Source organism: Oncorhynchus keta, chromosome 19, assembly GCF_023373465.1.
Source record: "Oncorhynchus keta strain PuntledgeMale-10-30-2019 chromosome 19, Oket_V2, whole genome shotgun sequence".
NCBI lineage: Eukaryota > Metazoa > Chordata > Actinopteri > Salmoniformes > Salmonidae > Oncorhynchus > Oncorhynchus keta.
The window spans coordinates 60,517,972-60,531,297 of record NC_068439.1 but is presented as its reverse complement, the minus strand read 5'-3'; the positions used below and the strand labels follow the sequence as shown (position 1 = coordinate 60,531,297).

The window sequence follows — 13,326 nt, the reverse complement described above, 5'->3', positions numbered from 1 at the left end:
CATCTCTTCCTATCTTTCCCCCTCTCTATCGCTCTCCATTTCTTCCTATCTTTCCCCCTCTCTATCGCTCTCCATCTCTTCCTATCTTTCCCCTCTCTATCGCTCTCCATCTCTTCCTATCTTTCCCCTCTCTATCGCTTCCATCTCTTCCTATCTTTCCCCCCTCTCTATCGCTCTCCATCTCTTCCTATCTTTCCCCTCTCTATCGCTCTCCATCTCTTCCTATCTTTCCCCTCTCTATCGCTCCCATTTCTTCCTATCTTTCCCCTCTCTATCACTCACCATCTCTTCCTATCTTTCCCCCTCTCTATCACTCTCTATCTCTTCCTATCTTTCCCCTCTATCGCTCCATCTCTTCCTATCTTTCCCCTCTCTATCACTCTCCATCTCTTCCTATCTTTCCCCCTCTCTATCGCTCTCCATCTCTTCCTATCTTTCCCCTCTCTATCGCTCTCCATCTCTTCCTATCTTTCCCCTCTCTATCGCTCTCCATCTCTTCCTATCTTTCCCCTCTCTATCGCTCTCCATCTCTTCCTATCTTTCCCCTCTCTATCGCTCTCCATCTCTTCCTATCTTTCCCCTCTCTATCGCTCTCCATCTCTTCCTATCTTTCCCCTCTCTATCGCTCTCCATCTCTTCCTATCTTTCCCCCTCTCTATCACTCTCCATCTCTTCCTATCTTTCCCCTCTCTATCGCTCTCCATCTCTTCCTATCTTTCCCCCTCTCTATCGCTCTCCATTTCTTCCTATCTTTCCCTCTCTATCACTCTCCATCTCTTCCTATCTTTCCCCCTCTCTATCGCTCTCCATCTCTTCCTATCTTTCCCCCTCTCTATCACTCTCCATCTCTTCCTATCTTTCCCCCTCTCTATCGCTCTCCATCTCTTCCTATCTTTCCCCTCTCTATCGCTCTCCATTTCTTCCTATCTTTCCCCTCTCTATCGCTCTCCATCTCTTCCTATCTTCCCCCTCTCTATCGCTCTCCATCTCTTCCTATCTTTCCCCCTCTCTATCGCTCTCCATCTCTTCCTATCTTCCCCCTCTCTATCGCTCTCCATCTCTTCCTATCTTTCCCCCTCTCTATCGCTCTCCATCTCTTCCTATCTTTCCCCTCTCTATCGCTCTCCATCTCTTCCTATCTTTCCCCTCTCTATCGCTCTCCATCTCTTCCTATCTTTCCCCTCTCTATCGCTCTCCATCTCTTCCTATCTTTCCCCCTCTCTATCGCTCTCCATCTCTTCCTATCTTCCCCCTCTCTATCGCTCTCCATTTCTTCCTATCTTTCCCCCTCTCTATCGCTCTCCATCTCTTCCTATCTTTCCCCCTCTCTATCGCTCTCCATCTCTTCCTATCTTTCCCCCTCTCTATCGCTCTCCATCTCTTCCTATCTTCCCCCTCTCTATCGCTCTCCATTTCTTCCTATCTTTCCCCTCTCTATCGCTCTCCATCTCTTCCTATCTTTCCCCCTCTCTATCGCTCTCCATCTCTTCCTATCTTTCCCCCTCTCTATCGCTCTCCATCTCTTCCTATCTTTCCCCCTCTCTATCGCTCTCCATCTCTTCCTATCTTTCCCCCTCTCTATCGCTCTCCATCTCTTCCTATCTTCCCCTCTCTATCACTCTCCATCTCTTCCTATCTTTCCCCTCTCTATCGCTCTCTATTTCTTCCTATCTTTCCCCTCTCTATCACTCTCCATTTCTTCCTATCTTTCCCCCTCTCTATCGCTCTCCATCTCTTCCTATCTTTCCCCCTCTCTATCGCTCTCCATCTCTTCCTATCTTTCCCCCTCTCTATCGCTCTCCATCTCTTCCTATCTTTCCCCTCTCTATCACTCTCCATATCTTCCTATCTTTCCCCTCTCTATCGCTCTCCATCTCTTCCTATCTTTCCCCCTCTCTATCGCTCTCCATCTCTTCCTATCTTTCCCCTCTCTATCGCTCTCCATCTCTTCCTATCTTCCCCTTTCTATCGCTCTCCATCTCTTCCTATCTTTCCCCCTCTCTATCGCTCTCCATCTCTTCCTGTCTTTCCCCTCTCTATCGCTCTCCATCTCTTCCTATCTTTCCCTCTCTATCGCTCTCCATCTCTTCCTATCTTTCCCCTCTCTATCGCTCTCCATCTCTTCCTATCTTTCCCTCTCTCTATCGCTCTCCATCTCTTCCTATCTTCCCCTCTCTATCGCTCTCCATCTCTTCCTATCTTTCCCCTCTCTATCGCTCTCCATCTCTTCCTATCTTTCCCCCTCTCTATCGCTCTCCATCTCTTCCTATCTTCCCCTCTCTATCGCTCTCCATCTCTTCCTATCTTCCCCTCTCTATCGCTCTCCATCTCTTCCTATCTTCCCCCTCTCTATCGCTCTCCATCTCTTCCTATCTTTCCCCCTCTCTATCGCTCTCCATCTCTTCCTATCTTTCCCCCTCTCTATCGCTCTCCATCTCTTCCTATCTTCCCCCTCTCTATCTTCCTCTCATCTACTGTACCGACATTTCATCTCCCTTCAAATGATAGGGGAGGGAGAAAATGGAACTCCTATGTATTTTAGGAGCAGGAATCGAGCAGGGTTGCAGCCTCCTTGCAAATGAACACGCTGGCCTAACCACCTCTGTGCTTCTGCTTCGGTACTCACAGAGGTGTGTGGGGAATGGGGTGGGAGAATGAGACAAAAAAAGAAAGAAAGATAGATGAGCAGCACTCTATGGTTGGTTCTGTTGCTGTGACAACACCGCTGTTTTACAGTCACAAACCGAACGGGGCGGGAGAAATAAAACCACCAGCTAGTGCTCCTCTGTGACTGGCTTGCAAAGTACAGCACCTGCTGCCATAAGACAAACCCCACAATCTATCCAAGATCATTTTCTATGTAATATTGTGTGGGGTGACTCATATCCGCAAATGCTGAGAGAATGCACTTGTAACAGACAAGGAACAAACAATAAACATGTCTACAGTAACATACACATAGTCCATGTAGTGCTGAAGATCCTCTAGGAACAATGAAATCTAATGAATAAGCTTTATGACTCCAGGCAGGGTAGGAAATGAACTTCTGATGTGGTGTTGATGGTGCAGCTCAACACTCTCACTGGGTCAGTACTGCAACAGTCTCCAAGAGTGACAGATGAGCCTAAGGCAGTGTTGACAACAGAGATAAAGAACAAAAATGGCCTCCATTCCAGCAGCCCCAGTATGAAGGAAGTTAGAGGTAGTTTTGCGAGCCAATGCTAACTAGCGTTAGCATGATTGGAAGTGCAATGACTGGAAGTCGACTGGAACAGCTAGCATTCAAAACTACCTCAAACTTCCTTCATACTGGATGCAGAGACATGAAAATGGTATTCATGAGTTCATCTGACCCTTGGTAAATCAATACATCTCGCACTATCCCTTTAATGTTTTGAGATACAGTGACTGAAGTACTGTACTCACCCCTGTGCAAAGTCTTGATCAGGGATGGGCAACTTTGATGGGGGTGGGGGCCACAAAAAATCATTTATTTAACCTCAACTTAACTAGGCAAGTTAGTTAAGAACAAATTCTTATTTACAATGACGGCCTACCAAAAGGCAAAAGACCTCCTGCGGGGAAAATGGCTGGGATAAAAAAATATATATAATATATATATATAAAACATATAAATATCATGAGGGGACGCAGTGGCTCTGCAGTGGTCTGCATACACACATCCTTACCCACATATGCAGTCAGAGCCCCCCGCACTACATGTAGTGATCACGATATAATAGCCATATCTAGAAAAAACTACATTGTGTATAAACGAATATACAACATACAAGAGGATTTGCAATGATTCCGATGTTAAATATGTGAAAAATATTTGTTGATCTGATGTATGTAATGAGGAACAGCAGCACTTGCAGCATTTATGAAATGGCTTCTTCCGGTTACTGATAGGCATGCGCCCATCAACAAGCTGACTGTTAGAACTGCCAAAGCCCCATGGATAGTTGATGAATTGAAAAACTGTATGGCTGAGAAGGATGAGGCAAAGGGAATCGCAAATAAGTCTGACAACACAGCAGATTGGCCAACAAAATCACGTAACTAAACTAAACAAAAAGAAGAAGAAGAACTATACTATGGAACAAAGATAAATTATATAATGAATTGATAGTAAAAAAGCTCTGGAGTACCTTAAAAGAAATTCTAGGCAAAAAAGCAAACTCAGCTCCCTCTTTCATTGAGGCAGATGGCTTGTTCTTATCAAAACCCTTTGATATTGCCAACCACTTTAATAACTTTTTTGTTGATAAGATTAGCAAACTTAAGCATTACATGCAAACAACAAATGCTGAGCCTTCATATTCATGCATATGGAACCAAATAATGAAAGACAAACGCTGTAGTTTTGAGTTCCGCAAAAATGGTGAGAAACAGGATTGGTACCGACAGTCTGGGTGGTAAATTGCTGAGGTTGGAAGCAGAATACATTGTGACTCCTGTTTGCCACAGCTTCAATATAATCCTAGAAGATGGTGTGTGCCCTCAGGCCAGGAGGGGGACAAAGGTCATTCCGCTGCCCAAGAATAGCAAAGCACCCTTTAATGGTATAAACAGGCGACCAATCAGCCTGTTACCTGCGCTTAGCAAACTTTCGGAAAAAACAGTGTTTGACCAAATATAATGTTATTTTACAGAAAATAAATTGGCAATGGACTTTCAACATACTTATAGGGAAGAACACGCAACACGCTCAGCACGGGCACAAATGACTGATGATTGGCTCTCGCTCATTTTTTAAGTGCCGGAGAGCAATCAAAATGTAAATGACGTCATCATTTAAAAAAAAAATGTACTGACAGATGTACACTATTGAATATCATGATAGAATATGCATAAAATGCATGTTCCAATTGCAACATCTGCCCATGCCCACACATATTGTCTCAAAATAAAAATAGATTTTCAATACCCTCAAACACCATTTGAAAATAGGCCATGGCATCATCACTGTAAATTCTGAACGTTTTACCAGTGAAAATGTCCAAACTGCGTCTGCCTGCCAATCATTTGATCTCAATCAGTTTCATGGGAATGTGCATTTCGATCTTCTTTAAGTGTTTGTGAGCCAACTAGAGCAGTTGGTGTTAAACTACAGAGACCTCCTGTGTTTTGTTTCAGTCGGAGCACATTCAACCTAGTGGTGCACTGTTTTGAGTTTTGGTGGTGTGAGGTTTGTTTGGGACTATTCAGCTAACCATCCTAAAATCTTGTGAAATGAGATGGTGTTTTTGATGTAACAGCAACATTATACTATGCTATTATACTTGGTTATGTTATGTGAAATACTAATGAATCATTATGTGATCTTCCAAGACATTGGTTCAGCTTTGATCTAACTTTACTGAATGAGCACCATTGTGAGAAGTGCAGCACTACACAGCACTCGGCGCAACTAGCAAACTAATGGTTGCCTACCGCAAAATTTGGTGATGCAGAAACGAGAGACCACGTATGGCCGTTTAATGAAAATCTGGGAATGTTTGGCCAATATTTGGTTTTAGGGAATGTAAAACAGCTAGGAAGGGAGCCTTTTCAAGCGGGATTGAGACTGAGAGAAGCAGCAGCAAATGATGTTGAATGAGAAACTAATGAGCATGGAGAGCCTCACAAGTTTGACGAAATGACCTCATCCAAAAGTATGTGGACATCAGGGCCGTCATTATTGTTTTCTGTTTTTACCAATGACCTTCCACTGACCTTGAATAAAGCCTGTGTGTCTGACGAGTCAACAGTATACACGTCGGCTATGACAGTAAAATGAACAACTGGCACCCTTAACATAGAGCTACAGTCACTTTTAGAATGGGTAACTAGCAATAGGCTGCTGCTAAATATTGCAAAAACTAAAAGCATCGTTTTTGGGACATATCACTCGCTCAACCCTAAGCCTCTGATCTATTATTGAATAATGTGGCGTTTAAGCAAGTTGAGGAGAATGAACTGCTAGGTGTAACCCTAGATAGCAAGCTGTGATGGTCAAAACATATAGACTTAATGGTTGCTAACATGGGGAAGAGGTCAGTCCAAGATAAGGCGCTGTGCTGCTTTCTTGACATCTCAATCAACGAGACAGGTCCTAGAGGCCCTAGTTTTGTCGCACCTGGACTACTACCCAGTTGTGTGGTCATGTGCAAATAAGGACATAGGCATAGTTGTAGTTGGTCCAAAACAGGGCAGCACATATTGCAACTAGATATACGTGGAGGGCAAATGTCAATGGCATTCATGTCAATCTCTCCTGGCTCAAGGTTGAGGTGAGATTGACTGCATCACTATTGGTCTTTGTGTGAGGTGTTGAATGTACCGAACTGTCTGTTCAAGCAGTTGGCCCACAGTTCGGACACTCATCGGTACAACACAAGACATGCAACCAGAGGTCTCTTCGCAGTCCCCAGTTCCAGAACGGAGGCTGGGAAATTCACAGTAGTAAATAGAGCCATGACTACGTGGAACTCCGTGCCACCCCAGCTAACTCAAGCTGGCAATAAAACCATATATATATATATTTTAGGATAAAAGAACACCTTACGGCATGACCGAGACTGTGAAGAGACACAGACATTTTCATATGTTATGTATTGTATTTTGCATTGTATTATGTATTGTATTATGTATTGTATATGTATATTATGTATTCTATTTGTTGTGTTTTGTTTCCTGTTTGCACCCCATTAAGAGTAGCTGCTGCTCCTGGCAGCGGATCCTAATAAAATACTAATATTAAATATACCTTGCTAGCAAAACATTTTAGTGGCCCCCCTCTTTTGTTATGGGGCATAGATCAAATATTGCAGTTTTGAAGCTTATTTGCGGTAATTTTACACATTTTGGCATGGACAGAGAAAAAATGTTGCAATGTATAACAAATGTAATTCATTCTACTAATTTTGCCATGTGGCGGAGAGAAAATGTTGCAGTTTTACAGCTAATTTCCTTCAATTCTACACATTCTGCCATGGGGCGGAGAGACGTGTTTTTTATATGATATCTGAGTTAGAGTGACTAACCAAATCAATGGGGGGGCCCCTGGTCGGTGATTCAGACATGATAACTACAGGTTTAAATAGCTAGCTAGACTAATGTGAACTGACATGGGCTAATTGAGTGACTGTCAGTGACTGACATAACAAGAGAAAAACTGCTGATACACAACCAAATTTAGAAATTGCACCTTATGTATTCTACTATTTTAACTCTCACAAACTGGTGAATAGAAGAGACCGTGATCATTTGCTGGTGTTAAAATGTAGGCTAAATGACACATGCACATGAAGTAATAAAGGAAATGTTTTAAATAGGACAGTGTTCAGTGGCTATTTACCTTTCTCAGCAGGCAGCAAATCCTCTCAATGTTCCGGAGTCGCTCTCTCTGTTGGAGCCAAACAGGAAACAGTTACATCACCTGCATTAAATATACATATGGAAACACAACAGTTCTTCTGATGAGGTTCAGCAGTCCAAAAATAGGGGTATTTTACAGACCTTAGTGACTAGATAATGTACTAAGTCCAACTGTCTAGTCACTAAGGCCTGTAAGCATACTTGTTACAAGCTGGGGAGAATCAGGAATGTTTCAGGCGCGTGTTAGGTATACAGGAGTGTTTTGGGTAGCATGATGCCGCTGGCCTGTGAAGCTGGATTGGCATTGTGTGATGCCGCTGGCCTGTGAAGCTGGATTGGCATTGTGTGATGCCGCTGGCCTGTGAAGCTGGATTGGCATTGTGTGATGCCGCTGGCCTGTGAAGCTGGATTGGCATTGTGTGATGCCGCTGGCCTGTGAAGCTGGATTGGCATTGTGTGATGCCGCTGGCCTGTGAAGCTGGATTGGCATTGTGTGATGCCGCTGGCCTGTGAAGCTGGATTGGCATTGTGTAGGCCCACAGTGAGGCATGGATGATGCTGGTTCCTGCCCTCCCACTTCTGCTGAGCTATAAGCAGACTCTGCATCTTCCTCTGCCTGTGTCTGTCTGTGTGTGGTGCTGGGGCTTTGTGGAGTCAACCCAGCACTGCCTAAAGCACTTGTCTACCCCCCACATCTTGGCCCAGCGCTCCTCTCTCTGCAGAACTACAGTGCAACCAGAAACTGGCGAGGAAATCAAGGGCCATATTTAGAAAAACCAATGCCAGGCGACACCATTTCTTGAATGGCGCATGTGAGCAGCATGGCATATGGCGATTACATAGAAACGTTCCCTATTTTGGGCAGTGCTTGTTCCTATGCCTGTTGTGGATGGATACCTCGCCCTGAGAGTCCCAGTCTCTACATGTGTCTCTATCAGACCAAATTGACTTGGTTGATGTGCAAAATTGTCATACTTGGGATGATGTGTTATCTTGAGGAGAAATGATATATGAATGACACCCAAACAGGCTTATCTTCCTCCGCAGAGTGCTGGTGAAAAGGGGGGTTGAATGTTATTTCCCAAAAGCTACATTAATCAAGACTAAACATACATATTTGATTAGTATTTTGGAGAGAAAAAAACACTACAGAAGAACTTCCTCTGATGGGATGTATAATTCATCATGGAGTCGCCTGTACGCCTCTAAATAATGTAATCTGAGGTAACACTACTGTAGAAAGCCAGTCTAGCGTACATTGGAACTAAGACCATTGCAACGGTTCTACAGGCTCTGTGGGGAAAATGTGCAGTCTGGTGGCTAATCTCCATTTGAGCATCAGCCGTTTTTTTATCTCTCATCTCAAAATCTGATACGACACATAATCTACACGTCAGTCCTCTTGGAATTGTTCTGGGTTAAGACGCAGGAAAATGTCTTCAATTTGCCTCCTTTTACTGTACTGTTTTTCTATTTTAAAAGTGCCAAGTGTATTGAGATGTTTTAAATGCACTTTAAAGTTGGACTTTAAGGAAGTCCCCTTCCACGGAGAGAAATGTGCTATTATATTAAGAGTAGAGGTAGGAAAGAGGATGGGGTTGAGGAGACGTCAAATTGAGCTGCGGGTAGTCTCATATGCATACGTGAAGTCAAATCTGCAGAATACTTTGATGTTCTCCAAGCACATTTTGCATTGCTTCCTCCTCCCCATGTCCTCTCACGACCCACTGCAGTAGTTCAGCATATGAAACCACAACATCTATGAGAAGTTACCGTAAATTAGCCCTATTTTGGGACTGCAGCACCTCATTTGGGCGAACCTGAATTTGCCTCAACACATGTTTTCCTCTCCTCTCCCATCTCGAGGAGTATGAACGAGGCCATGCTAATATATTCCAGTGGTAGCCATGGAGACGCCAGATAACTGCCGAGGTATCAACACTTCTCATTAGCAAGCAATTAGACAGGGCTCGCTTTGAAATGCTACTCAGCGAGAATTTGCTTGACAAGCAAGTGTGCTGGGGTACTGTAAATAAGACGCACAAAAGTCAACTGAGGCTCAGGGTGAGAATAGAGAGGAGAGCTAGAGAGGTCAAGGAGCTGTTGAGAGAAGAAGAGGAGTGTTTGACAGTTGAGAAATCCGTCTCTGGAGTGTGTACCTTCACTGTCTAGAGTACACAGTACACACAGTGCTCTGTCGGAGGAGTGAATGAATATGGGCTAATTACTGGTTCACTTTCTGGAGATGAGCATTTCATATTTTATTAGGATCCCCATTAGCTACAGCCAAAGCTGCAGCTACTCTTCCTGGAGGTCCACACAAAACATGACACAATACAAACACATGAATAGACAAACAATTCTTCAAGCTCTGTCAAGTTGGTTGCTGATCATTGCTAAACAGACATTTTCATGTCTTGCTATAGATTTCCAAGCCGATTTAAGTCAAAACTGTAAGTAGGAACATTCAATGTCAATATAATATCTCAATATAATACATTTTAAATGATGGCTTTAACACAACAAAATGTGGGAAAAGTCAAGGGGTGTGAATACTTTCTGAAGGCACTGTACACTGACATTCCAACACACACATAAACTACCTACGCTCACATGCACACAAATCACACACATACATGCATAGACGCCAAACCCCCCCACGCCCCCCACACACACACAGACACACACAGACACACACAGACACACACAGACACACACACACAGACACACACAGACACACACAGACACACTTTCACACTCCTCACGTACGCTGTTGAATACTCTGTTTATTATCTATCCCGATTTCCTAGTCACAGTTACCACTACCTGCATGTACATAATTACCTCCACTACCTCATACCCCTGCACATTGATTCGGACAGTTACCACTACCTGCATGTACATAATTACCTCCACTACCTCATACCCCTGCACATTGATTCGGACAGTTACCCCTACCTACATGTACATAATTACCTCCACTACCTCATACCCCTGCACACTGATTCGGACAGTTACCCCTACCTGCATGTACATAATTACCTCAACTACCTCATACCCCTGCACATTGATTCGGACAGTTACCCCTACCTACATGTACACAATTACCTCAACTACCTCATTCATACCCCTGCACATTGATTCGGTTCCGGTACTCCTTGTATATAGTCTCGTTATTGTTATTTTAATGTGTTACTATTTCCTACTTTTTATTGCACATTTTTCTTCATTTTTAACTGTTTTGTTGGGAAAGGGCCTGTAAGTAAGCATTTTATGGTAAAGTTTACGCCTGTGGAATTCGATGCATGTGACAAATAAAATGTGATTTGATTTGGAACATGTACTCATAATAACGGCCACACTGCAGTCATCCATTTTTGTTACAGCTGCTTACTGTTACAATTGCAAGTCCGGATCCTAATCTCTCAGAACCAGTTGTTCTGTAAACACTAGCCAGAATCTTACAACATTAGGAACTACCCGTGTCCTTGGCTCTCCCGTTTGACGTCAATAATATTCGTAAGGAGAGGAGAAATGTGACGATCCAGTAGTGGAGGCTGATGTACTGTCAGTATAGTGCAGGTGGTTCTCCAAGCTGGCTTTATATTATGCCTTACCTTGACTGAGATCTCAGGACTTGTGTCGGCTCCCAGAGTTAACACCTAGAGTTTACCCAGTGAGCCGTCATCCCAGGTTTGATATCTGGCTGATTACATGGGCCTACTGTAAAGCTTTCAACATTTTCTTGTAACAACAACAACAATGTTTTTAGACAGGACCCAGTATTATGCCAATCCACCCTTCACCCTTTGGAGTCACACTGACATATAACCTATAGTACTAATTTACTAGAGATCTAATTCAAACGTAACCTACAGGTTACACATGAGTAGTACGCAATTCCATGATCAGTCTTGGGAAATAAAATCCGAACATAAGTAATACTCCTCTCTCTGCGTGATAATGCAACTATGGTAACTGCTTCCCCTTCCTTGCATTAATTTATTCACCGTTTTATCAGTCTGATTTTTAATGCAAGACTTAGATGATATTATTTGCTTCAGGCTAATCCCTGGCTGATAGAACGTGATTTCAGAGTCGGAGAAGCAACAGATGCCATCAGCATCACAAAGCAGGGCCCCATCACAAGAAGGGCCCTGAGCGCTGTGGGGAATAAAGTATTAAAGCATAATGTATTCTCATCAGGCTCTGCACTGGTGTGTCATCTGAGAGTCTCAGAAGAGATAGGCAGATAGGCACTGGCCTCCTCAAAGTAAACAACATTGGCAGTGCTGAAATACATCTGGGCCTGAATGTACATCCCCACAGACCCAGAGGACTTATACACTACACACAAGGGCACACACAGACACACACACGTCCACCTCCTTCTCGGACACAAACTCTCTAGGAATAAACCTACTTTTTTTCAGCCCACTGTTCTCTGTGTTGGCACTCCTCCCTGTGATAATAGGCCCTGTCTTTATGTATGTGCCTGAAGCCCCAGAACCAGAGACTCACAGCTGTGTGTGTATGTTTGTGTGTGAGGTTTGATTCTATATGTGTGTGTGTGTGTGTGTGTGTGTGTGTGTGTGTGTGTTTGACTCTGTGTGTGTGTTTGTGTGTCTGTGGATCCCTACTATGGTTGCTCCCCCCTGGGGGAAGGGCAGATGACAATCAGCCACTAATTAGCCGGCTGCCTGGGTGTGAGGCTGATGTAGCATGCACCCCAAAAATCTGAGGGGGCACAAAGTATGTAAGAATGGCTGGTGGTGGAGAATTGTGCATTTTTCAAACACCTGAAACAGCTTGTTCCTGCAATCTAGAGCCATAATCATTAGGCTTAATTCTATGTAAAAAAAAAAATGTATCTAAGCATACCTCTTGAGCTGTCTGTATCCTCCTGACTGGTGGTTCTTTATTAAATAAACTATATATTTTTCTCTGCATCTCTACTAAAATCTGGGTAAAAGATTGAGAGGAATGGGAGTCTTATTCAGTACATTTAGTTATTGCTTGCTTTTCAAAATTCTACCAACCTTGGCAGCAGGCATGCTAGCTATGATAGCTACTCTAACTTGATTCATAGCCTGAAATGGCTTCTTGGTGACTAGTTATGAGGTTGGGAGATTGGGAATCTACAGTATCTGGGCTAGCTAAAGCCAACTTCATAAAATTGCTAGATGGCAAGTAGTTTTAAAGAGAAACAATTATCTTTAAAAACACATCTGAGGGGGCACATGCCCCTGTGCTCCCTATGGGAATGACACTGCTGGTGGCAGAGGTGGCAAGGGTGGCAGGGGAGCAGGGTGGTGCCCAGTGCCATCAATCTCCAATCAGGACTCATGAGGTGGTCGAGGGAGGTAGGAGAGGGAGGGAGAAATGGTGTGGAAGAAGAGAGATGGAGGGAGAGAAAAAGGGAAGGTGGTATCCATGTCACAGTGGAAGGAAAGAGCATGGAGGCCATGGGGAGTGAGAGACTATGAAGTTGTGCAATGGATTTGACTAAATACATTTTTATGTCAAAGTATTTAAAGGTTGAGTAAGTCATATCAGAAGCTAGCAGTTTCACTTCTTACCAACAACAGCTGCAAATCCCAAGAAAACTACACCACGTTTTGAAGTTCACTTTCATTGCTTGAATAAAAACACAATGAACTAATCTAGCAAATACTTTTTGTGGTCAGAGTGCAGTACTTATTTAGTTCCATAGCACAAATGTTTGCTAGCAAGTCTTTTAAACTGGCTTGAGCCAGAGCCTGTCTGGGCAGGTCCAAGGGGTTGCCTAGCAACGTGTGCCTCAGTGGGAGGCAACTTCTGCATAGCCTGACAAATTTTCATTTGGGAATCTGTTTTGACCGAACAGCTAGTGCGACAGCTAAAATGGCTTTGAAAAAAAATCTGCACAGTGATAAACGACACAATTTCTTTACGTGGCAAAGACTGAACACTCAGGCTCTTTCT

The 13,326-nt window shown here is 43.6% G+C and overlaps 1 protein-coding gene across 2 annotated transcripts in view; it reads right to left on the bottom strand.

The window, feature by feature from the left end:
• The window catches only part of LOC118398606 (protein cornichon homolog 3-like), a 49,356-nt gene that overhangs the window by 29,150 nt on the left and 6,880 nt on the right, over window positions 1–13,326 (bottom strand). For both annotated transcript variants that reach the window (XM_052470949.1, XM_035794117.1), the window contains exon 3: window positions 7,343–7,390. In XM_052470949.1, coding sequence (XP_052326909.1) covers window positions 7,343–7,390 — 48 coding nt within the window. The remainder of the gene's footprint in view (window positions 1–7,342; window positions 7,391–13,326) is intronic.